Consider the following 26,593-nt stretch of genomic DNA (forward strand, 5'->3'; position numbering starts at 1 on the left):
CTCTAGTTAATAAGTTAAAAACCAAATTATTAAAGTCACCTAAACAACTGGGATAAAGAAATAGCTTAAGTTCCTGTGGATGTCTATCCAGTGCGAAAAGAAGCCTGAGTAGAATAAAACTGTTCTTTTTTTCTTCATAAGAATGTGTCATTTAAAGAAGAAGTACACCAGTCAAATAAACCATTGTAATAATTGGTTAAATCAATGATGGCATGTCTTTTTCTCTGGCTAGAGTAATCAAATTTGAAAAGTTACTAAAAATGTGAAATTTGAAAGTCTGCAGCCACTTAAAAATGCTAACATCGTGATGACCTTTCTCACACCTTCCAGACTTCATCAAAGCCAATGGCTGGTGGCATCATTTCATCTCAATAATATACAAGGAGACCTCACCTTTAATTTTCATAATCTCTCTGAGTGGGGACATTTTCAAAATTTAATTTTGAGCTTTCCTTTCTCTCACTGAAAATGAACCTCTTTCCTTAGAAAATAATAAACCTAAACTTCATCCTTTGTTCTCCCAGTTCATCAACTCTGTTTAACTTACCTGCCTCTCTGATCAGCCATACCTCACAACCCACCCTTCACTTTCCTGAACTGTTCTTTTCCTGATCTGCCTATTAAAATTCTTCTCTTCTGTTAGGCTCAGCCAAATTCCATCTTCCCTGTGAAACTGTCTCTACTCCTATGAGACGGAAATCTTTCTGCTTCACTAAGAATTTTACTTTAGTTTTTATTGGAGTATAGTTGCTTCACAATGTTGTTTTAGTTTCTGCTGCACAACTAAGTGAATCAGCTATACGTATACATATATCCCCTCCCTCTTGGACTTCCCTCCCACCCCCCGACCCCATCCCACCCATCTAGGTCATCACAGAGCACCGAGCTGAGCTCCCTGTGCTGTACAGCAGGTTCCCACTAGCTAGCTAATTCACACATGGTAGTGTATATATGCCAATCCTAATCTCCCAATTTGTCCCCCCCTCCCCTTCACACCATGTCCACATTTCCATTCTCTATGTCTTCATCCCTACTCCTGCCCTGCAAATAGGTTCATCTGTACCATTTTTCTAGATTCCACACATATGTGTTAATATACAATATTTGTTTTTCTCTTTCTGACTTACTTCACTCTGTATGAGAGACTCTAGGTCCAGTGACATCTCTACAAATGTCCCAATTTCATTCCTTTTAATGGCTGAGTAATAGTCCATTGTATATATGTACCACATCTTCTTTATCCATTCATCTGTCAATGGACATTTAGGTTGTTTCCATGCCCTGGCTATTGTAAATAATGCTGCAATGAATATTGGGGTACATGTGTATTTTTGAATTATGGTTTTCTCAGGATATACGCCCAGTAGTGGGATTGCTGGGTCATATGGTAGTTCTATTTTTAGTTTTTTAATGAACATCTATACCATTCTCCATAGTGACGGTATCAATTTACATTCCCACCAACACTTCAATGGTGTTTCCTTTTCACCACATCCTCTCCAGCATTTATCGTTCGTAGATTTTTTTATGATGGCCATTCTGACTGGTGTGAGGTGATACCTCATTGTAGTTTTGATTTGCATTTCTCTAATAATTAGTGATGTTGAGCATCTTTTCATGTGCTTCTTGGCCATCTATATGTCTTTGGAGAAATGTCTATTTAGGGCTTCTGCCCATTTTTGGATTGGGTTGTTTATTTTCTTGATATTGAGCTACATGAGCTGTTTGTATATTTTGGAGATTAACGCCTTGTCCGTTGCTTCGTTAGCAAATATTTTCTCCCATTCTGAGGGTTGTCTTTTCATCTTGTTTATGGTTTCCGTTGCTATGCAAAAGTGTATAAGTTTCATCAGGTCCCATATTTTTATTTTTGTTTTATTTTCTTTACTCTAGGAGGTGGGTCAAAAAAGATCTTGCTGTGATTTATGTCCAAGAGTGTTTTTCCTACGTTTGCCCCTAAGAGTTTTATAGTGTCTGGCCTTACATTTAGGTCTTTAATCCACTCTGAGTTTATTTTTGTGTATAGGTTCCCTATTTCCTCTTCATTTATTTGGTCTTGTAAGTTTTTACCTTGTTCCTTCATCTGTAATATATTTTTTTGTCATCTTATTTTTTTCTGATGTGGGTGGGGCTGTTTTGCTGTCTTACTGGTTGTTTGGCCCGAGGCATCCAGTACTGGAGTTTGCAGGCAGTTGGGTAGAGCTGGCTCTTGGTGCCAAGATAAGGACCTCCGGGAGACCTCACACCAATGAATATTACCTGGGGTCTGAACCCCTCCCCTCCCCCAGCCGCCCCTCAGGGGTGCCGGTCCCATCCCAATTCCACTTTTCTTCCCCTTCTTCTTCCCTCCACATCCTACCCGGTCATTCGGGGATTCCTCCCGTCCCTTTAGGTGTCCGAGGACGCCTACCAGTGCGCTGTAGTTGCCTAATTGTGAGAAGATGCAAACTCTGTGTCTTCCTACTCTGCCATCTTGACTCTTCCATCCCACTACGAATTTTAAAACATTTTAAATAATTTCATTAAATCCCTTTCCACATACATACTGCCTGTATTAATTTCACTGCATACATACATTTACGTTTTTCTCTACTTATACAATTCTGCAGGAAAAAATTATGTCTTTCCCATCTTTGTATGTACAGTATAGAAAACTTTATTTTACTCATAGTACATGTTCAACACACTCTTGTTTAATGAATAAATTGGAGTTTTTTCTTTTCCCATTAATATTATTATTGCTTTACCCATGATCATAGTACATGTAAAACAGTTAAATAAGATGACCAATAACCTACTTTAAAAGTTGAACAAAGCCTATTTATTCTGCTTTGTATACCTATGTAGAATTTTAAGAAATCTTAAATTTACCAGAGAGCCTCTTGAAAAATAAAATCTTCCTTTTTTTTAATTTTCTAAAAAAAGAGAGAGAAATAGAAAGAAAGGAGTAGAGAGAAAAATGGTCAATTGTCATATCATTCTTTATCCCAAAATTTAGCTTACCAAACATTTACAGTGCTTGAAGTAAGTAAACATCACTAGATTAAGGTCATGTCTTTGTCTTGGAAAAGTAAAGCAGTACAATCATTTTGAAAAACAATTTTCCCATTTCTTATAAAATTAAATGTATATTTACCATGCAACCCAGGAATTCTACTCCTAGATAAATATGAGAAGTGAAAACATATGTCCATAGAAAGTCTTGTACATGACTCATATACAGCAAATTTATTCACAACAGCTAAAAACTGAAAACTATCTAAAAATCATCAACAGGTGTTAAATTTAAAATTGAGATATATTCATACATTGTTAATTCCTAGCAATTAAAAGGAACAAAATATTGATGAACACAAAAATATGGATGACTTTTACAGAAAAGTTGTTAAAAAAAATAGAGGTTGTGGGCTTCCCCGGTGGCGCAGTGTTTAAGAATCCACCTTCTGGGCTTCCCTGGTGGCACAGTGGTTGAGAGTCCGCCTGCCGATGCAGGGGACACGGGTTTGTGCCCCAGTCCGGGAAGATCCCACATGCCACAGAAAGGCTGGGCCCGTGAGCCATGGCCGCTGAGCCTGCGCGTCTGGAACCTTTGCTCCGCTACGGGAGAGGCCACAACAGTGAGAGGCCCGCGTACCGCAAAAAAAAAAAAAAAAAAAGAATCCACCTTCCATTGCAGGGGACATGGGTTCAAGCCCTGGTCTGGGAAGATCCCACATGCCGCGGAGAAACTAAACCCGTGTGCCACAACTACTGAGCCTACGTGCCTAGAGCCCATGCTCCGCAAACAAGAGAAGCCACCGCAATGAGAAGCCCACGCACCTCAATGAAGAGTAGCCCTCGCTCACCTCAACTAGAGAAAGCCCACTCACAGCAACGAAGACCCAACGCAGCCAAATAAATTAATTTAATTTAATTTAATTTAAAAAAATAGAGGTTGTGCCTTTATGTCATACTGTAAATATTTTACAGTCATATGAGCCTCACCTTCTCAGCCTGATTCTCTAGAATGGTAACCATAAAACCAGTCCTCAGGGATCTCAAAAATAGTAGAGACAAAGTGAATAAAATGCCTGCCACATAATTGGTACTATCCCTTGGGTAGAACAGGAAAATAGTGAAAGCTTGTGAAAGTTAAATGGAAATAGGTTTAAACTCAACATACATATTTCCCAAAGAAACCTCATTACACACATCTATATAAATGTGTTTAAAATAGATAATTATCAAAATACATATCAGAAAACAACAGTGTTTTAACTGCAAGATGTCATTTAGGCTACGGTTCTAAATAATGGTTACCATGAAGGTTAGTTTTGGAAATAGAGTTGCTTTATCTGGCTCAATAGTTGTACTACAGGAAACCATGCACAGTATAGAAAGATATTGGAAGTTATATGGTTTCTAGAACTTTATAGCACCGTTTAGATGAGTACTTGTCAACCAGTTTCCAATTAAAATTATAAAGTATTTTATTATTTCATTTAGCTCATTAATTGCTTCATCAATTAAAATTTGCAAATAAGCAAAACATACACATCTCAGGAAAGAGATATTATTCTGTTAACTCCCACACATACACAAGAAGGCTAATCTTAAACAGCTGTCTTGTTCTTTAACTAAATTAACAATGCTTATTAGACTCTGGCTTCCAGATGCAGAACAACATTTCACGTTAACATGCCTAGTTTCTGACCTAGAAATAATGCTAAGGAACTCAGCAGGAAATCTGGCCTCCAGATACTCTTACCTTGGGAGATAGAAACAAAGGCACACGATTCTCTGAATTACTCTATTGTGGAATTTTAAATGCTCATTAAAACATCATCAAGGGCATCTCTATTTCAAATATGTTACCTAAGTTCAAACACGATGCCCCCAAACCAAGCTGGAAACTAAGACTGTGGGTGGCATAATGATGAAATATAAAGCTGTGTTTTGAGGTGGTTACTAACTGTCCCCACAGAAAGAATAGAAAGAGTAGAAAGAAGAGGAGGTGTGGTAAGGTTTAAGCACAGACATAGCAGGTCATTTTGACCTGGATGAATTTCAAATGTCCCTCCCATCAAACTAGACTGAGTAGAAGTATCCTCAGCCTTGGTATTCCCTGGGTCTCGGACCCTTGAGGAAATGGTTCTAGAATTAATGGCTTTAAGACTATTCTAGGGCAATTTCCCTTTTGTATCTGGCACTCTAAGTGTCCCTCTGAGCCAAAAAAAGGGACTACCTGCAGATGGAAGCCTATGTCTGAGATTTTCTAGGGTAAAAGATGAGGAGGTCTCAACACCAGCCCTCTTAAAACCAAAGTCCATTGTCTTTGTCACCTCCTTCAGCCCAGCCCCCTCCTTCTCCGGCCTCCACAGAAATAGCTCTGCCATCTAATCCAGAAACATGTATCCAGACAAAAGATCCTATTCTCACCAAGCTTTTTCCCCTGAGCTTGAGACAAAAGAAATATTCTAATTTTACTCTTTAAAAGAGAAAGGCATTCTCAGCACTACATAAAATACTTAATTTTCTACAAGAGTTTTCATAATAAAGTATAGAATAAAAGAAAGTTACAAGAGAAAGCCACAATTACAGCTTAAGTTCCACAAAGGCTTTATAAAGACCTACTGTTAGAGAAAACTCATGCAAATGTATTTAGAATCCATAAATTTTATCTCATTTTTATACAATAGTTGCAACTAACATGAAGAAATATTTTTGAATGATTTCAGAAAGGAAAAAAAAGCCACCATTAAATCAAGCAATGGAGTTTAACAGAATTCCTCTATACAACAACTATGTAAATCAACAGTAGTTTCTTTGAAACAGAACTGAAAGCACACATAATGCATTTTAATGCAGAGTGTACAAAGACACTAAGATCTGTAATTCTACTAAATGTCAACGATACTGTAACCCACTTATTGTGGAGTCAGATATAATGAAATTCCATTTATAGTGAAGTAGAATGGAAGTTTAAAATTACATCAATGGAATGTAATGCATAAAATATAATTCCAGTAATGGGGAATGTCTTATTAGAAAGAAATCTTAGTGAAATGATGATTTCACTATAAGCCTCCAATATCTCTCAAAGGTGATATTCAAAATAATGTTAGATTTTAACATCAATATTTCACTCAGTGAATAATTATAAAAAATTCAGTTTATAATTCCCCAGTATATGAAACCATATACAAGTCTACCAAGAAAGACAGAAAATACATGTGTATTAATATAAAACAATATAGTATACATATTCTAAGTTGTGTCTGGTCATATTTATGAACAGAATGTAAAAAATGAATTAAACACTTCAATTAAGTTATGGAAGGAATAAGAATTATCTTAAACACAAAGATAAAATGAATGGATGTTTCTCTCTGGAGAACATGAGAAACCATCATTTTTGACTGAATTTAAAAAACCTGTTATAGAGTATCTACAGAGTCAGTTTTCAAAAATCTTAACCCTACCATCCCTAAATATTGTTATAATGCTGCAATTTTCATATTAGCTTCCTCCTTTTAAAAATTGCTACTTTCCATACTAGAAAGAAGAATTTATATAGAACTGAAATGCACGTCTGGGATTTAGAAAATCTGGGATTCTATATCTCCATTCTTATTTTTATCAGGCTAAGTCGTTCATTTTAAGTACTGACCCCAATGTTACTCCAACTGTAGGAGTACACTGATATATACAACAATACTCAAAAGCTTTGTGTGGAGGCACAGAAATGGTGGTGAAACAATAAAACATCCTAGACACCAGATGCTACACAAATGTAAAGCATATGATAGCAGCATGGTGGAAAATGAGGCTGTAATTAAGGCTATCAGAAAGGATTTGATTTTATCTCTCCATGGAAATCATGATAACTATGTTATGCAGTTACTTAAATTTAGAAATTTAGTTTATAGGATCTGCTCTATCTTAAAGTTATACTAGCTAATCGCTGTACAGAAATTTTTAAAGTGTTTAATATAATTCCCAGTTGTAGCAGAACACCTAACTTGAAAGAAATTTGCTAGTATGCTAATAATTCTATAGTTGACTGCAGAAATTTTTTATTATTTGATTTATATTATCTTTTCAGTCACTTTACTGTTTCTTCATCTATGAATAATACACACCAAGAGAATAATAATTAGAGTGGCAAGCCACTTTTCTATTCCCTTTAAGTAATCTCAGCTGAAAATACTGCCCTTGCCTGGTGAGTTCACGTAGAATTCAATCACTAGTGCTTCAATTGGTATTATATAAAATGAAGAAAACATCTAATTTCAATAGAAATTCCTACCCCTCCCACACTCTCAGCTCATAAACACATAAATGAAGCAAGACAACTAAGAAAAACTTCACATACATAATATGATGAATATTTTTACACTATACGTAATGATATGTGGGACTAACGTTACAGAAGTGATCAGACACAGGTGGATTCATACCTGAGGACTTGGAGGAAACGAGCTTTTAACTCCGTTTTAAAAGTGCAAGAGAATGTAGGGTGTTCAAAAGCAGGGTGTGTGAGGAAAAAGAAAGGTGTCTTGATGGTTCAAAGAGCTTAGTAAAGGCAGAGAGGGTGAGAATTACCTTTTTGCAAAAAATGGGTGAAAACAGATTAATTTGGAAAAAGTAAAAAAAGGAATCCTTTCCAAGCTTGGAAAGTGGAAGAGTTAGGAAGGAAAGAGGTGGGGAGCTTTGAATATTAATGTCTATGATATATCTAAAATGATAGCTGGTAAACATTTTAATTCTTTGTATTATAATTCTCATCCAAAAAGACCTCACATATAGAAAAGTTCTGACCAAGCAAAGAAATATGCATTCCTCATCCAAAGCTTAAAAATTGCTCAGCTCTCACTGGAATATCCTTAGGGGAAAAAAATATGCATCAAGAGCAAAATAAAGTACTCTAAAATATTTTATTTATCACCTAAGTGGCATTGATAGCAATACCTTGTATCTGTGCACACTGTGTTTCAGTATTTTTTGAAATGTATATCTTATAAAAATATTCATTTCGACTATGAAAGCATTAGGAAAAATAATACATGTACAACAATTTTTAAAGGCAACTCTTTTAGTCTGTCCAAAAAGAGTAGCTTCTTCATTGTAGAAGTTTTATTGTGTTCCTACTATATACCAGACAAGAGACAGAGCAGTAAATAACAAGACAAAAAGCCCTATTATTATGAAACTTAACATATTAATTTCTAACCATCACATAGCTGAAGATCTTGGAAGAGGAACTAGTTAATTATATGCCCTTCTAGCTTTCTGAAATAGCAATAGCTCTCGAAGTTTGCATAAGATTGGATTGGTTGTTCAACTTATTACACAGCTGAAAATCATAAAACAAGACAGATTAATTATATACATGAACCAATTTTGACCTAATCTATGGAATTACGTTCAGAGAGCCTGAATGCAGTCATTTGTTAATTCAAAAAAAAAAAGGTGGGGGACTTCCCTGGTGGCGCAGTGGTTAAGAATACACTTGCCAATGCAAGGGACACGGTCTGGGAAGACTCCACATGCCCCGGAGCAACTAAGCCCGAGCGCCACAACTACTGAGCCTGTGCTCTAGAGCCCATAAGCTAGAACTACTGAGCCCACATGCCACAACTACTGAAGCCCAGGCGCCCAGAGCCCGTGCTCCACAACAAAGAGAAGCCACTGCAATGAGAAGCCCCACACCGCGATGAAGAGTAGCCCAGGGCTTCCCTGGTGGCACAGTGGTTGAGAGTCCGCCTGCCAATGCAGGGGACATGCGGAGTAGCCCCTGCTCACCGCAACTAGAGAAAGCCTGTGTGCAGCAACGAAGACCCAACGCAGCCAAAAATAAACAAATTAATTAATTATTTTTTTTTAAAAAGTAGGGATCTCCTAGAATATGGAAAATGGTCTGAGAGGGCAATGTTCTGTCCAAAGGATCTAAAGTTAAAATTTCAGATCCTAGATGGATAGGAACTTTAGGTTAGTGTTGCTTTCTTAGCACGTCTTAGGTAGCACATATTAGGAAGCCTGTGGATAAAATCAGTTCTTGAAAGTTGAGTGAAAAATATTTTATACCAGCTTGAGGAAGATAATAAAGAGAAATAAAAAGCATTTTGAAGAATCTTTAAACATATCATTGTCTGTATACGAAGTGTATCTATAGCTATTTGCAAAACCAATAAAGATAGGATATGCATTTTAAATATTTCCTTTCCATACCAATTCACTTTTTCTGTGTTACTGGGAGATACGTCACAAAAAATGAAAAAAAGAAATAGAAGGAAGATGCGCCACGGTTTTCAATACACAAGAACTAAGTGTATTAAGAGCTACTAAGGGAAAAAAAATCAAAGAAAGGGAGTGAAGAAAAACGTTATAAACCAATAATGCCTTTGACCAAACCTATCATTTATTATAATACAGAGTAGTAGTATTAATAATACTATTTGTATGGAACATTTTATTTAACTCTTATAACAACCCCATGAGATAGATTTGAACATTATGTTCTCATTTTTTAGATGGAAATTGAGTTTCAGAATAGTTAAATGACTGAACTGTTGTTTAAGGGCACAGCTTTAGGAAGAGCTGGAAACAAAACCCGTATCCTGGAGCTCCAATTACAAATCCAGTGATTTTTCCAATTTACCACAGTGAAAAATTAAATAGTTGTACATTACATGTTAGGCATGATTGAAACTTTTTGAATAGGAAAAAGGCCTATAAGAAGTGTTTTGTCTGAATTAATTTTCAAAATCTGATATTCCCAAGTTTAAAAAGCAGGTTTCCCTAGAGATCTGTTGGGGTTACATGATTTCCTGAGGTAGTTTTTGGGTTTTTTTTAGTAATTTACCATTAGACTTAACACATAGGTAGACACAGTAAAAGTTCTCCCTATTCAGGTTGATATTAAATATTGTGTTCCAAGACTATTTTTCACCTTAGTCAATAGAGAGAGTCCAAATAAAGAGGGTCTATCTTGAGAGCTTTTCTACAATCCAATTAGACTTTGCATTGAAGACCATCCTGAAATTAATTTCCATTGTGTGTCAAACATGCTGAATTGCCATCTCTACCCAAGCAGATGTTAATGAAGACAAGCTTCACAGGCTGAAAATAATAACTAATCTTTACGAAGCACTTATTATGTGCCATACATTTTTCTAGCACATTACATATATTAAAAGTCTTTAAAAAGTAGTTTATCAATCCCTAATAAATTCATGTCCAGAATTGAGAAATGCCTTTTAAAAGTTTATTATATCATATTTGAAATATAAAAAGCCAAAAAGTACTGCTAAAATTTCCATTCTGTTGCCTGTTTAAATCACTTCTCACATTCAGCTACTAACATAACTATTAGCTAATTATAGGACCTTGTGTTTCTTCCTATCTCTATTACTGACTTGTTGTGTGACCTTGATAGAATTCTTCAGTCACCCTGCAGTGACAGTTTACCATCTATAAGCTCTTAGGGTCTACTCAACGAAGCTTTTAGAATATTTTGCTCTTCTTAAGCTAAAGGGGTGTCATCTGCACTGCAAATATCATTTTGAGCTTTGTGATCAAATAAGAAGAAACTAGCTAATATTTACTGATTAACTGCCAAGTATTTTCACAAATATTATCTAGCTTAATTCTATTTTACTAATAGGAAATTTAAACTCTGTCGACTCAGGTTTTTGGTCTCAGTAAGAAAATACTTTCCATCTCCCAAGTTTATACTTCTTCTGCTATTCAAAGTTATCTTCAAAGCAGAGGAATGTATATGGAAATTGAAGACATAAAGAAATATATGTTATAAAGAACAGACTTGTGGTTGCCAAGGGGGAGAGGAGTGGGGGAGAGATGGAGTGGGAGTTAGAAGATGCAAACTAGCATATATAGAATGGATGAATAACAAGGTTCTATTGTGTAGCACAGGGAGCTATATTCAATAGCTGGTGATAAACCATAATGGAAAAGAATATAAAAAGAATGGGGCTTCCCTGGTGGCGCAGTGGTTGAGAATCTGCCTGCCAATGAAGGGAGCACGGGTTCGAGCCCTGGTCTGGGAGGATCCCACATGCCGCGGAGCAACTAGGCCCGTGAGCCACAACTACTGAGCCTGCGCGTCTGGAGCCTGTGCTCCGCAACAGGAGAGGCCACGATAGTGAGAGGCCCGTGCACCGCGATGAAGAGTGGCCCTCACTCGCCACAACTAGAGAAAGCCCTCGCACAGAAACAAAGACCCAACACAGCAAAAATAAATAAATAAATTAATAAACTCCTACCCCAACATCTTCTTATTAAAAAAAATGAATGCATAACTGAAGCACTTTGCTGTACAGCAGAAATTAACACAATGTTGTAAATCGACTATACTTTAAAAAAAAGTATATGTTAATAAGAATATTTTTGTAAGCTAAGCTATGAAGTTCAGAATAGCGAAATACTACAACACAAATTCCAATTAAAATTGAATTCATACATTTGTGTTTTCAAGTATATGAGCAAATACCTTCATAATCAACCTCAGCTGAGTTTGGTATACCACAGTTTTGGAGAAAAAAAGTGCTGATTTAAGCCAGAAGACACCATGACAATTTTTAGACTTAATTCATTTTTCTTGAAGCATTTTGAAAATTCACATTGATTGAGTCCCTAATAGATGCTCTATGTTTTATATACTCCTCACAACAAACGAATGAGATGAAGCAGCTACCTGAAATGACAATTGCACGACTTTGTGTTCTCCTTCATATCTTCAGCCTTATTCAGTAACTGAAAAAGGCATAGCAGGCAATAAGCCAGAAAACTGGGGTAGCTATACAGGCTTGTGGAAAAATATATCTGATGTGGCAAGCTCGACTAACCTTATTTCCTCTTTAGAATAGGACCTTATATGTTACAAGCAACTTAAAAAGAATTACCCTTAGAGTTGGTTTTTTTTTTTTTTTTTTTTTGTGGTACGCCGGCCTCTCACTGTTGTGGCCTCTCCCAGTGAGGAGCACAGGCTCCGGACACGCAGGCTCAGCGGCCATGGCCCACGGGCCCAGCCGCTCCGTGGCATGTGGGATCCTCCCAGACCGGGGCACGAACCCGTGTCCCCTGCATCGGCAGGCGGACTCTCAACCACTGCGCCACCAGGGAAGCCCTACCCTTAGAGTTTTAACAGTACAGCTACCAGACTGAAAAATATAATGATCCCATTTACAGTTTATTCTGTGGTCCACAATCATTTATCAAGGCAACTAGACTTTTCTGCAAATTCAGAATTCTAGAAATTTTTAGATTCCCTTATTCTATACTTTTGTTTATAAAACTGAAAATCTAATGACTAAAAAAAAAATCACATTGGAATATACTAAATATATTAAGTACTGTGAGAGTGTTAAAGTATAAATGGTACATACATACACATCCTCTCAAAATCTAGGAGGTTTGCAAAATTTTCTCTTAACTGAGAGGTTCAACTTCAAATAGAACTCTTTAAATCTTTTTATGAAGATGCCAGTGTTCTACACTTTTTCAGAAGGAATTTTGAGATTCACTCTGCTCTGATTCTTAGGTGTATCTATCTGATTCTTGCTCTTTTCATTCACAGACATACACAGTGACTATGTTTTAAAGAATCTTTTGTATAATAAATATCATTATGTTTCTAGCCTGCTGAAGTAATTTCTGTAAGGTAACTCCAGAAAAGCCAATAATCAATTAATACTTTCTCACAGTCTAGTGCCCAATAATCCAAATCCTAAGAATTTAAAGACTAAAATTTGATGAATACTTTTAAATTTATGCATAGTTTTGAGTAATGTGTGTGTGTATTTCTGCATAGTTTTAAGTAGTGTGTACGTGTGTTTAAATGAAAATGAGTTTTGAAGACTACACATTTTATTTTTCTTGTTCTTACATAATACCTAGTGAATCTCCAGTTTCAGATTAGACTACTAACATAACTTAGAAATGAAAATACGATTTTTGAGGTATTTTATAAAAGATAAGAAAGGATCTAAAACTCCAAAAGAGATGACAACTTAGGATCCATAAAATCAGCAGCAGGAACATATTCTAATTTCTAATTCTCAAACTAACATTGGAACTTGTGTTTGTCCTTGACAAACTTCTCCTTCTATAAAATGAGGATAATTACATTAACCTACTAAAAATTTTTGCTATGTAAATGAATGTGTTAACTCTCACAACGCACTAGATACTATTCAACCAATCTAAAGCATCTGGCACTCAAGATGCAGTTAAACCAAGAGCCTCGGGAAATGGCACAGCCCAGTGGTCAGATGAGAGGACCGTACAAGGCGAGACATAGTTAACATTGCACAAGGTGCCTTTCCCAAGTGCCAGGCACGAAATAGTTGCTCAGGTGTTCATCATTCAGAATTTGCACAGATGAACTTGCTATTTGTATTAGATTAGTCCTGTTACAGAAAGCGAGTGTTATGAGTAATAAACCACTAATAGACTACCCTCTATGATCTTTTTCTAAATGTCATGTGCCAAATAGGATAAAGCTCCCATATTAAAATTCACATTCAAGATGACTGGAAAAACACTATTTTTTATTCATATTATACATCTTTGGCAGGCAACCCCCTAGCTTTAACTCACTATGTAAGTTTAGATTATGTTTCAAAACTATCTTTAGATAGTAATTATCAGTGGCTTTTAATAAGAAGAAAGATTTAAGCAAAGTTTTGCCTTTCATATTTTCTAAAAAGTTAAATTTGTTAGCATCATCTCTTCGAAAACCGTATTGTATTCACAATCAGGGTACTATAGGAGAAAAGAAGGAAGGGAGAGAAGAAAGGAATGAGGGAGGAAAGGACGGAGAGAAGGAGAGAGATTAGAGAGAAAGAGGAAGGAGGGAGGAGGGAAGGAAGGGAGGGAGAGAAGCTATACAATTTTTTTCACTTAAGTTTGTTCTAAATGACAGAACTTAGGCCAAAATTGTGTTACTTTATTCCAAAGGTTACTACAAGACTTACAGAGACCCTTAAAGAAGTTATAAAAATCGAAACAGAGCGTAGAGTAAGTTTCTGATTGTAAAAATAGGTAACATTTCAAAGTCCATTTCATAAAAGAAGTCATCAGATCAATACATCATTGTGTCATTTTTACCAATAGTATCTAAACTTTAGCTCTGATACTGAAATGAATAATAAAAAAGAGAACTCCAAGGTACACACATATCCACGTGGGATTGTGGATAATTTTTGTTTTAACGTTTTTAGTTAAAAACACTCTAAGAAACCTATGAAATCTTTCTAAGAACACTGGGACAAAATAAAAGGATATGTAGAAATTCCTTGCGCTTGAGTAGTTTTGAGGTATTGATATTCTTTTAATCATGGAATGGAAGTGAGATGCCAACAGCAAAAAAAAGAAAAAGAGAAAGAAATTTTACAAAGACACATCTGAGCTTCCCAATGGTAAGACTGTTGAGGTGGAATACTCTGAAATGGAGTCACTTAAATATGCTCTATGAATAAAAGGTTTGGGGCAGGAGATGAATTTAAAATAATCCTACATTTGTACTACTGGTCTAGTCCAATGGATTAGAGTCTGCTTGAGATGAAAAATATTAATTATTATTTCATTCGTTCATTTAATTCTACTCAAAACTCTTCAATACCACCCATCTGACTTAGATTAAAAGGCAAAATCTTTACAATGATCTAGCCTCCCGTTGCTTCTGTCCCTTCTAATTGTGCCTTAGACCTTTATAAGCCTGTTCCCTGTGCCCAGAGTACCCTTCAAGCTGATATCTGTATGAATCACTCCCACATCAGTTTCAAGTGTTTGCTCAAGTGTGACCTTTTCAATGAGGTCAACCTTTATCACTACTTAAAAATAGCAACCATCCTTCACTCCTAGAACTCCTGATTCCTCTTACCCTGCTGTATTTGTCCAGAATCCATCACCCTCTACATTCTACACAATATAGGTATTCATTATAATACTTATTCATTATATATTCATCATATTTCTGTCTCGTCAACTAGAATATAAACTCCATAAGAGCAGGGATACGTGTGTGGGGTTTTTTTGTTTTGTTTTTGGCTCTCTTTTACTCACTGAACATATTCATTCATTAACCAATGAATGAATACACATAGGCCCAACCCCACCAATTTCCTGCTCAAATTCTGACCTTGGAACTCAGTCTTACCAATGAGTACAGCCCAGAATCTGTCTTCTTTCTGTCTGCCTGGTATACACTGAGCCTGGCATGAGTCTTGAGAACCATGTGCCAATCTGATGCCATCTTTCTCTAACCTCTACCTTGTTTTCTCATTCACTGCAACTAGGCTTCTGCCTTAGGTCCCGCTTAGCTACACATTTCAAAGTTGTGACTCTACACAAATCCTAAACCCCAATCTTCTAGATTAGAAACTAAACAATTTGGCCATTGACAACATTTTCTTCCTGATCTTTTCCACTGGGTCTCCAGGTGCTAAATAAGGACCTACTGCAAAATAAACAGATTACCTCGAGCCACCTTTTTTTTTTTTAATTATCCCCTTGGAAACTCTTCCAGACATGTTCTACCCACATGACAGAATCCTACTGGATAGCTAATGCTGACTGGACTCAAGTGTGCATTTGATACATCCTTTGGACTCTACAACTTAGACAGCTAGCTGCCCCACAAATCTTGTTATGCATAGGCTAGGTTGAAGTTAGTTTTCCCTATTCTGAACCCCACTAGACCTCTATTCCTCCTCTTCCATTGTTGCCCACAACTGTAGTTCCATAATTCTAAAACAGATTATGAAAGAAGATATGAGACCTCATATAAAGTTTAAGTGAATTTCTTTTTATATTTCACTGCTAAATATATTTGGATTAAAAGAAAGAACAATGATTCCGTCTCAGAGGTCCACATTGAAAAGTCTAGCACATTAGTCACTGTCAATGAATAAGCAGTATTTATTAAATGTATGAATAGAAAAATAGTGGCAATGATCTGCTTTAGATAAATGGGAATGGAGAAAATACTGGGATGTGAAATCTACCAAAAAGTAAACTTTTTTGAGTAGTAGCTATTACAATATAATTGTAAGGTGTCAAAATTCCAAATACTACTTCAGAAATTCTTCTTATTTAAATAAATCCATCCCACAAAAAAACAAATTCATGTTTTTCTTACAGAAGTCATATCTGGGTAGAACTCTTGGGATATCTATTTGAGCTGTTAAATAATTATATCTGAAGAAGGTGAAGAGTGCAGTTATTACAGTGAGGTGACAGTTATCCCATCTCTCAGGAGCTACGGTAACTGAAGTGTACTAAGAAAGAATCGGCAGAGCAGGCACAGTTCTTTCATAATCCCTAGCAACTCTTGATACAGATTCAGTTCATCACTCTGCATGAAATCTTAGAAGAAAAATATTTTAGGAATAAGATATATCAGCAATTGGCATACATTGATATATCAGATTTTTGAAATATATAATGTATGTCATTTTAAAAACTTCTAACACATCCATAATATAATAGTCGATGTTGAATATGTTCTTATTCTTAGCCATACATTTATCTATTATTAATAATTTTTACCAAACTAGTAGGCCAGTATGTAGTGAACAAGCCAACAAATTACATGTGTAGCAAAAGAAAATATCAAAAAAAAAAAATCAATTCCAGCTTTACTGCCACAATAAATCCCCTGAAAAGTTCTCTGGTAATTTATAAAGTGTTCTCACATTTTATAGCACAGGATGTTTTAGAACTGTGCAATTTATGGTGATGTGGAAGTTCCATATTAAATTTTTAAGTATTCTTGCCAAACATGAGTGAGGATCGTCTCAAACATGTTTTTATTTTAAATCCCAGAAGACATTTAAAAACACATTTATATTCACTTAATACTTTCTTGACATTTTTTAAGAATTCAGAAGTTCAAATACAAGTATGCATTCTGAAAACAATAGAATGTAATACTAGAATCTTGGACTTGAAAAAGGACTGGAGACTTGATGAGTCTTAACTTCCTCTCTGTAGAGGCATTCAGTCCTAAATCATCTCTGACAACCTGAACATCTGATCACTGCATGGACATTTCCAGAAGCTGGGTGCTCCAGCACAACCCAGATATTTCTGAAGAGCTCAGAATAGGGAAGGGAGAGGAGAGGGAAGAGGTTTCCTCCCATTTTATTTAACTCAAACATTCCTCTTTGTCACACTGTTCTATGGATCCAAGTTCAGACTTTAGAAAGAATATTTTAGTCTCTCTTCCAAATAACAACCCTTCTAAAAATTCGAAGATATATCTTATGATTTCCTAAGTCTTTCTTTCTCCAAATTAACAGTCTTTACTTGGAATAATTCTCCTCTGAAAATCTTTTCAGACTTCTAACCATTCTACTCTCCCTTCTCTGAATTTACATCCATTTGTCAATGAAGCAGCCAAATGTATATTAAACAAACAAACCTACCCGCTTCTGAGTTTTTTATAAAAGTGAGTTAATTTTTCTGTCACCATATCATACTATATGTTCATATTGAACTTGCTGCAATTCAGACTGCCTTTCTCATCCTGTCTTTGTACTCATTCCTGTACATATAAAGGAGAAAACAAATTTCCAGAAGACAGCAAAATGAAATTAACATCTGGATACAAATAATAAAACCAACTCCATGTACGTTCTATTCATGGACCAGGCTATAGAGACATTTATAGATTCCTGAATCTGATATTCACCAGCTTAGCTACCTGAATCAATTTTGGACCACCTGCAGTTGTCATATGCTTGGATTTTATTTTCCATCAAGCCATTACCAAGACAAATGAACATAAGGAAACCTCTGTCACAGCCCTAAAAACTTCTTTCTGAATTGACCGTGATCCACCATGCAACAGTCTTTGGAAACTGTTTTCAATCACTGGCAATTTACCTACTATTACATTTCCATTTCCACATATTATTTACACAGATGTGAGGAAAAGATTTTTTCTGCTGCCTTGCTGAAATACAGAACTATTTTGACTACATCGTTTTCCTATTTTGTCAATCTTCAATTTAGTTAAGGAATTTCCTTGGAATATCTTTCTTGCTGAGTCAATGCTATTCATACTACAATACAGTGTGTTCTAGAAACTACACAAGATTTCAAAATTTTTTTTTAAATTCTGATTAAGTTTCTAACTTAGTTACAACATCTGAAAAAGTCTGCTTCGTGTCAACATTCTTAGTAAACTGGCACCATACTATAAGGGAAAACAGAACTCATTCTAAACAATTAATTTTTGGTCAGGAAGGTCAGTGCTAGTGTAACTGAAAAGAGAAAATTGATGACAGCCAAGAAAACACCTCTTCAATCAAACTCATATTCAATGATCTTCACTGAGAGCTTGCTTTAACAGAACGGCATTGAAAAGGAAACACGGCCTCAAAAATTAAATGGAAAGAAACTTTGGTACTATAAAAAGGGAACTTTAGCATAAAGTTCCTTGTAAAGTTGCCTTTAGCATAAGGCAATACTAGAAGCACTCTTAGTTGTTAAAAATTAAGTTATTATCATTTGCATGAACTTAAGAGACAGCTACTCCAAGCCCCAGGTTTTAAATTTGTCCAACAATAATAAATAATGGCTGGAGCTGAAATAATCTCACGTATATAAGGCATTTTAAAATTATAAAGCACTATACAAATTTAAGGCATTATGAAATATATTTTATGTAGACTTTTAATATTAACAGGTTTTAGCATTTATCCAGTCTCTAAACATATTGCAAGTAATCTATAAAATACACAATAATTGATGTTAGAATGCAGAATATAGCAGTGTATAGTAGACTCTGTGCTATAGCTATTTTGCATAGAATTCCTTATTGTGTGTAATGTTCAAGTTATCTCTCAACAGAATGGCAGTATAAATTCTCCCTTCTGAATTCACTTCATCTTGTGCCTGGACCACAGAAGTCAGAGTTAATTTTACCTCAAATAAACCTGGGGAGGGGGGATGGGAAGGGAGAGAGAAATAAGAGAAAAGGGGAATGGGGAACACTCTATGGAAAATTGTCAGGAACCCACTTGATCCCTACTCGGCATGCTTTGAGCTTCTGCCCACTCCAAGTGAACAGAGGATTGGTGATCTTGGTCTCTTCACTCCCAGCTGCCTAACAGTATTAAAGTATTATGTATTGTTAAAACATATCACATAATTAAGAAAAGTTAATATTTAAAAGTAGTATTTTTAAAAACCAGCTGCCAAAGATATTCTCAAACTCACTCTCATAAATTCTATTAATTAAGCCACATTGACCCCATTTTACTTCTCAAAGAAGGAAAAGCAAAAATAGAAGAAAAAAGTTTATAGTGAACTTAAGGTCATTTTCATTCTAGGAATTTTAATCAAGAGGTTATTATTATAGCAAGGAGCTTAGAGTGCTTTTTCTACTCCTTTTAAAATAAAATAGTAATGTTAGACATGCCAGACTACAAGCAGAAAACCTATCAGAACTGTTAGACATAGCTTTATCCCAGTTAACTAAAAGAGGGATAAGTATATTTCAAAATTTTGGCAGATTCAGCCTCATCAAAACTGTCAAAAGCACTAATCTCCAGATTTTGTACTCTTAGGGTAAATATTTTGATATTTGAAACCAAACCTTAAATATTTCTTAATTTTTAAAATTTGATACATGTTTTCTAACTTACAGAAAAGATTTCTGAAATTTTGTATTATAAATTATTTTTTAAACGCTGCACATATGCTTCTTTTAAAATTCATGATCATAAAGTAACCCTTCAAAGCCTCCCAAGAGTTCCAGAAATGATATGCATATAAACATTAAGGCGCTCTGAGGAGTATAATTTGAGTTACATTAAGTGCAGCTGTTTTCCGAAGTCCCGTGAAGGGTATATCTGGTCACGGTGGTCTTAATTAAAATACAAATGACATAGAGGTCTCATCTGTATTTAAGCAAGCGGAGACATTTCACTATAATAAAATAGGATACCTAAAATAGGATGTGGGTAAAGAAAAGGTGAGGCTGGAAGCAACACTGCCATGAAAGAAAAAATCCACATACTTAACGCCTTTACAAACCCCGTTCAAAGAGTTGGAAACAAAGTCCTTAAAAAAAAGATGTATCAGCTGCCCTCGCTTAAGTTCCAAGACGTACCACAGATTGGGAAAGCTCTCTATGTAGGGATGGAATCTAATTGGGAGAAACTTTTAAAAAACATTTAATTGGTTAAAAGTTTGCCTCTTGGAGAGATTTCGGAAATCAATTTGCAACATGTATAGTGATAGCAAGTCCTCTTAGAAACGAATGAAAGATGAAAAGCGTTTCGTGTTCTTTTGGGGGAGGTAGGCAATTCCCCCTACACCGTGAACTCAGGGAGTTGAAAGTGAACTTGCATCAAACTTAGCCTTTCTTGCCCCAAAGCGCACTCCTCAAGGGCAAAAAGCAAGAAAGCGGTCCCTCGCCTGCAACTGTGAGAAGAAGGGACCCGTGAGGGGCCGCGGGCCCCGGCAAAGGGTGTCATCTGGAGCCCGTGCCTCGACTGTACCTCTTTGCTGATGCGCCGGTGGCTGCCGCCGCTGCTGCTGCTGCTGCGGACGCTGCGCCTGGCCGCCCCCGAGGCCTCCGCTGAGCAGCAGGACCAAGAAGACCCCGGCGGCTCCAGGCATTGCGGCGGCCCCGAGCAGATCCACTTCTTAGGAGCCGGAGTCGCTGCCGCCCGCTCCCCTGGTCAGAGCTTGTGAGCCGAATGAGCCGCAGCTGCTGGGTAAGGGAAGGAGACAGCCCCCGCCGGCCTCGACTCGGCCGGCGCCGGAGCGTGGGGGCAGAAAGAGGACACTCCCCCTCCCGCCCCCTTCCCGGGCCCTCGCCCCACGGACGTCCCGGCCCAGGCCCTTAAAGGGTCCTCCGTGAAAAAGGCCTTTCCTACGGCGGTCCTTCCCTCTGAGAAGGGATTGGCTTGATCTGTTAGCTGAACTTCCTTTAAGTTAAAGAAAGTAATTGATATGAGAGCAGTTTGTGATCTTTAAAATCCCTCCACATGGAAGGCATTACTTGTGGGAAATCTGCACAGCTAGGGTCTATACCGAAGCTGAGTAGATGCACCTCCTGAGAAAGGCCTGGCACAGCTGTGTGCGAGCAGTGTGGATCCAGGTGATCCACGTTGGTGGTAAGACTATCCAAAGGCCCCGTTGACTGCGAAGTTACCAGGAGGCAGAAGGTGGTCCCCGGGATGCTGCAATCAGGCCAGGAGACTTACTGCTTGGTAGACTGCTGGCAAGGCAGCAAAGGGAGAACAAAATAAAACAAGCCCCCTTCATCCACTGCAATGTTTATGACCAATATAAAGGTAAAAATTAAGGTTTTCCGTTCAGTCAGGAAACATTTATTTAAAGAGGATAAAAGGTCTTTTCATTTGTTTCCCTTCAGACTCAAAATTTCATGTTTCCAGTCCCCATTCCTTCCCTTTAACTCAACAGAATTTCTGCAAGTTTTTCTAACACCCCATGTTCAGATGACAGTTCCTTACTAGTTTTTTGTTTCTTTGTGTGTTTGTTTTTTTATGGTCTGTGGTTCTCATAAGGTTTGGAACAGCTCCTTACTGGGGTTTTATGAGAGTTGCAGGATGTCTTTTGGTGTACTCAGCGACTAGGGGTACTACTGGCATCAGTATACAGTGAGGTCAGAGAGCTAGTTGTCCCACAATGGGTAGAACAGTCCCACACCATAAATTGTCCCCCATGCAGGTCTGAAAGGGCTGCTGCACATTCATGTAGGTAAAAACCCTTGCATTATATTTGAAGCCCAATGTAAGTCTGTTTTGCACTCAAGCAAAATTTTTTACACAGCTTTTATTTTCCTGGATGCATCTATTATGTAAATTGAGGAAAGAATATGTCTGTGTTTTTTAACCTTATCAAGATTTGTTTAACCATTTCAGAAAATCAAATAACTGATAACAGTTCTGCTCATGGTATTGACTACAGGACAATAACAATACCCCACCTGTCACATTGACAGTGACTCTGGGAATAGGTTCACACTTCTGTTTCATTTTGCCTGCTAAGGTAGTTTTACCCAAGCATTTACACATTGAAATACATATTGTTTTATATAGGTAACTTTTTTCCCCTTTATTTTATACTTGATTTTACATTGATTTTTTTTAAATATTATATTGAAGTTAGGTGATATTATCTATGGATTTCCTTTCACTAAAATAAAGGAGGTATTGTTCCTAATAGGATTGATTGAGACCCATTGGCCAAATGGTACTGAAGTGAATGAATATCCCTCAGTGTTACCCATCTTTCCGAGTTTTATTAATATTAGTACTAAGAAACTTTAAAATCAATTTTTCTTTATTGTAGAAGCAAAATGGAAAACGGCCCACACCTTGAGAATAAGACTGTGATCTCTGCTGTCAACTTTACTTGTTTGATTCAACACAGGGAAAAAAATACAAAATTATTTAACCAAAATTAAGATACAAAAACAGTACTATTAGAGCTATAATTTTTTTCAAATAAACCTAATTGCGATACAATTTACACAAAATAAATGCATCCATTTGATATGTTTAAAAATGTAAACAACCGTTTGACAACTACTCAATTAATATAGCCTATTTCTATAATTCCCCCAAAGTTTTCTTTTCTGCCCTTTTGCAATAATTTCCCCAACCAGCATCCCTAGAAACAGGCAACCACTGATCTGATTTCTGTCACTATAGATTATTTTAGCTCTTCACAAATTTTATGTAAGTGGGATAATAAAATAATAATCTTTTGTGTCTGTTTTTTTCACTCAGTACAGTGTTCTGCAGGTATAGCCATGTTGTTACTTTATGTCAGTAGTGTGTTCCTTTTCATTGCTGAATAGTATTCTATTGTATGGATATATCAAAATTTGTTTATACATTTACCTGTTGAAGTGCATTTGGACTGTTCCAGTTTTGAGCTATTAAATATAAAGCTGCTATGAATATTTGAATACAGTGTTTGTGTGGACATATGCTTATATTCCTCAATTCCTGAGAGTGATATTATCGGGAGTTTTGGTAGGTATATAATTGAAATTATGAAACTGTTTTACAGTATGACTGTATCATTTTAAATTCCTCCAGTAGTATATGAGAGTTCCAGATTATCTGCATTTTTGCCAACACCAATAATTAAAATTATTTAATTTTAGTGACTAGTATCTCACTGGCCTTGTCATGTGCATTTCTCTGGTAATGCTGAAAATGTTTTCAGGGCTTACTGGGCATTCCTATGACTTTCTTTTGTGAAATGTCTATTCAGATCTTTTGTTCATTTTTCTAATTGTTTAATTTGCCATACTATTATTAAGCGATAAGATTTAAATATAAATTCAAGAGGAAAGTCCTTTGTCAAATATACTTAATGTAGTGCATATTGTTCTCAGTATGTGGCTTGACTTTTCAATTTCTCGACTACTGTTGAAGGAGGTCATCGGGAGGACGTGACAGCCAGTTGGGCCGGGCAATTGGAGGCTCCTCTCCCCCTTCCCTCTCCTTGGAAAGTGCATTAATGCTGCCTGCCTTCCCTCCACTAGAAGCTGCCTCTAGGACACACCCTTCAAACAGTAATGTGTTGTTGAGATCATCTGGACGGTAGATGTGACTGAAGCCAGCTAAGGCCTCCATATAAACGTTGCGGGCTGGTATGGAGATCTATGCATCTTGCAGCTGCACAAGACAAGCCTCCCTTGCTTGTTAAATCTGCTTGTTAAACCTGCCACCTACAAATCCTCAGTGGTTTGCCTCTTCCATCTCCTCTTGCCCTCCATGCACTGGGGCCAGTTTGTGAGGCTACAACTGCTTTAGCAGAAGTAGTTAATTGTAAATTCCATTTATTAAGCCTTTTCATTTATGCTTAATAGTTTTTGTGTCCCATTTCAGAAATCTTTGCTTTCTCTATTTTTCCCTAGAAATTTTATAGTCTTGGGTTTATGATTTATTAGTGTTTGCTATGAAGTAAATGCCTTAGGTAAGGGCTTTTTTTTTTTTTTAATGCAGATATCCATTCATTTTAGTACTGTTTGTTGAGAGAATTATTATTTTCCCATCTGATTACCTTGGCCCTTTTTTTAGAAGTCAATTGATCAAATGTGGGTCTAATTTTAGACTCTCTTTTCATATATCCAAATATATATATATGATAGTTTATGCCAATATCATAGTCTTTATTAGTGTAGCTTTATAGAAACCTCGAAGTTAAGTAATGTAAATCCTACAATTTTGTTTTACAAACAAAACTCTTTTGTCTATTCTAGGTCCTTTGCATTTCCATACAATTATTAAAGTCAGCTTGTCAATTTCCATCCCCAAAAAATAGTGTCCTAGGGAGTTTGATGGCAGTTGGGTGGAATCTATAGCTAAATTTGGGAGGAAATTGATATTTTAGTAATACTGTGCCTTCCAATCCATGAATATAGCATGTTTCCATTTATTCACATCTTCAGTATTATAAGCAGTGCTTTTTAGTTTTCAATTTATGTCTTCAACATACTTCCTAAAATTCACCTCTAAATATTCATGTTTTTGGATGCTATCATAAGCAGTATTTTTAAATTTAATTTCATACTAATGGTAATACAAGTGATTTTGGTTATATACATTGGATCCAGCAAAATTGTTAAAATAACTTCAAGAAGCTTATACGTAGATGCCTTAGAATACCCCATGTACAGGATCTCCAAAATAAAAGCAATTTTCCTTCTTCCTTTTCAATCTGTAGGTCTTTTATATGTTTTCCTTGCCATATTGCCCTGGATGTGACCTCCAGTAAAAAGTTGAATAACGTGTTGAGAGTGGATGTTTTTTGCCTTATTTCTGATCAGAGGGGAAAGCAGTCATTCATTCACCATTATGGTGATGGTTATTGGTTTTCAGTAGGTGCTTGTTATAAAGCTGAAGGAAATTCCACTCTTCTACTGAAAGTTTTTGTGACAAAAGAGTATTAAATTTGGGCAATGGTTTTCTGCATCTATTTAAATAAACATATTTTTCTCTATTTGGTGAATTACAGTAACTGATTTTCAATGTTAATCAAACTCACAGTCCTGGCATAAACCCCAATTTGTCATGAGAGATTATCCCTATTATATATATGTTGCTGGTTTTGATTTACTTGTATTTGATTAAGTATTTTTATGTCTGTGTTCATGAGGGTTATTAGTCTATAGTAATTTTTCTTGTAATATTTATATCTGGTTTTGGTATCAGAGTAATGCTGGCCTTATATAATTAGTTGGAATATCGTCCTTCCTGAAAGAGTTTGTATAGAATTTATACAATTTCTTCCCTAAGTGTTTTATAGAACATACTAGTGAAACCATCTGAGTCCACACTTCTTTTTTTTTTGTTACAAATTCTATGTTTTATGTAGGTATAGAATGATTCAAATTTTCTGTTTTATCTTGAATCAGTTTTGATAATTTGTATCTTTTAAGTAATGTATCTATTTGGCTAAGTTGTCAAATTTATTGGCATAAATTATTCTTAATATTTCTTTATTATCTTTTTAATGTCTATGGCATCTTTAGTAAATGACACCTTTTTCCCGATATTGGTAATTTGCGCCTCTATTTTTTTTTAAATAAATTTATTTATTTATTTATTTTTGGCTGCATTGAGTCTTCACTGCTGCACATGGGCTTTCTCTAGTTGTGGCAAGTGGGAGCTGCTCTTTGTTGCAGTGCATGGGCTTCTTATTTTGGTGGCTTCTCTTGTTGCGGAGCATGGGTTCTAGGCGGGTGGGCTTTAGTAGTTGTGGCATGTGGGCTCAGTAGTTGTGGCTTGCAGGCTCTAGAGCGCAGGCTCAGTAGTTGTGACACATGGGCTTAGTTGCTCTGCGGCATGTGGGATCTTCCCAGACCAGTGCTCAAGCCTGTGTCCCCTGCATCGGCAGGCGGATTCTTAACCACTGAGCCACCAGGGAAGTCCCTCCTCTATTTTTTTTATATCAGCCTTTTTTCATAGAGGCTTGTCAATTTTATTCATTCTTTCAAAGAATCAACTTTTGGTTTCAGTGATTTTTTTTTATTGCTTGTCAATTTTCTGTTTCATTCGTTTTCCCTTGTATCTTTAAATTTTCCTTCCTTCTATTTATTTTAGGTTTACTTCACTCTTCTTTTGAGCTTCTTATGGTGGAAACTTAGATCACTAATTATAGACCTTTCTTCTTATATATCACTATTATAACTTTATATTAATATTTATTAAAAGACTCTTAAAGCCCTGAATTTTTCTCTAAGTAGAGCCTTAGCTACAAATAACAAATTTGGAATTAAAAATTTTTTTAATTCAATTCAAAATATTTTTTAAAATTTCTTTTGTGATTTCTTCTTTGACATGTGTGTTATTTCGAAGTGTGTTGTTGCTATGGTCTCAATGTTTGTATCTCCCCAAGATTTATATGTTGAAATTCTAATGCCTAATATGATGGTATTAGGAGGTGAGGCCCTTGGAATGTGATCAGGTCATGAGGATTGAGCCTCATGAATAGGAGTAGTACCCTTATGAAAGAGACTTGAGAGCTCCCTTGCCCCCCTTTCACCATGTGAGGACACAACAAAAAGACCTGGAAGCAGGTCCTCACCAGA

At 36.3% G+C, this 26,593-nt stretch overlaps 1 protein-coding gene across 1 annotated transcript in view; it reads right to left on the reverse strand.

Moving 5' to 3' along the window:
• Positions 1-20,742, reverse strand: part of LAMA2 (laminin subunit alpha 2) — a 607,678-nt gene extending 586,936 nt beyond the window's left edge. The window contains exon 1 of the mRNA XM_049695645.1: positions 20,514-20,742. Within this exon, the coding sequence (XP_049551602.1) occupies positions 20,514-20,634 (121 nt within the window). The 5' untranslated portion in view covers positions 20,635-20,742. The remainder of the gene's footprint in view (positions 1-20,513) is intronic.
• Positions 20,743-26,593: the final 5,851 nt, after the last annotated feature.

This window comes from Orcinus orca, chromosome 12 (genome assembly GCF_937001465.1).
Source record: "Orcinus orca chromosome 12, mOrcOrc1.1, whole genome shotgun sequence".
Taxonomy (NCBI): Eukaryota; Metazoa; Chordata; class Mammalia; order Artiodactyla; family Delphinidae; genus Orcinus; species Orcinus orca.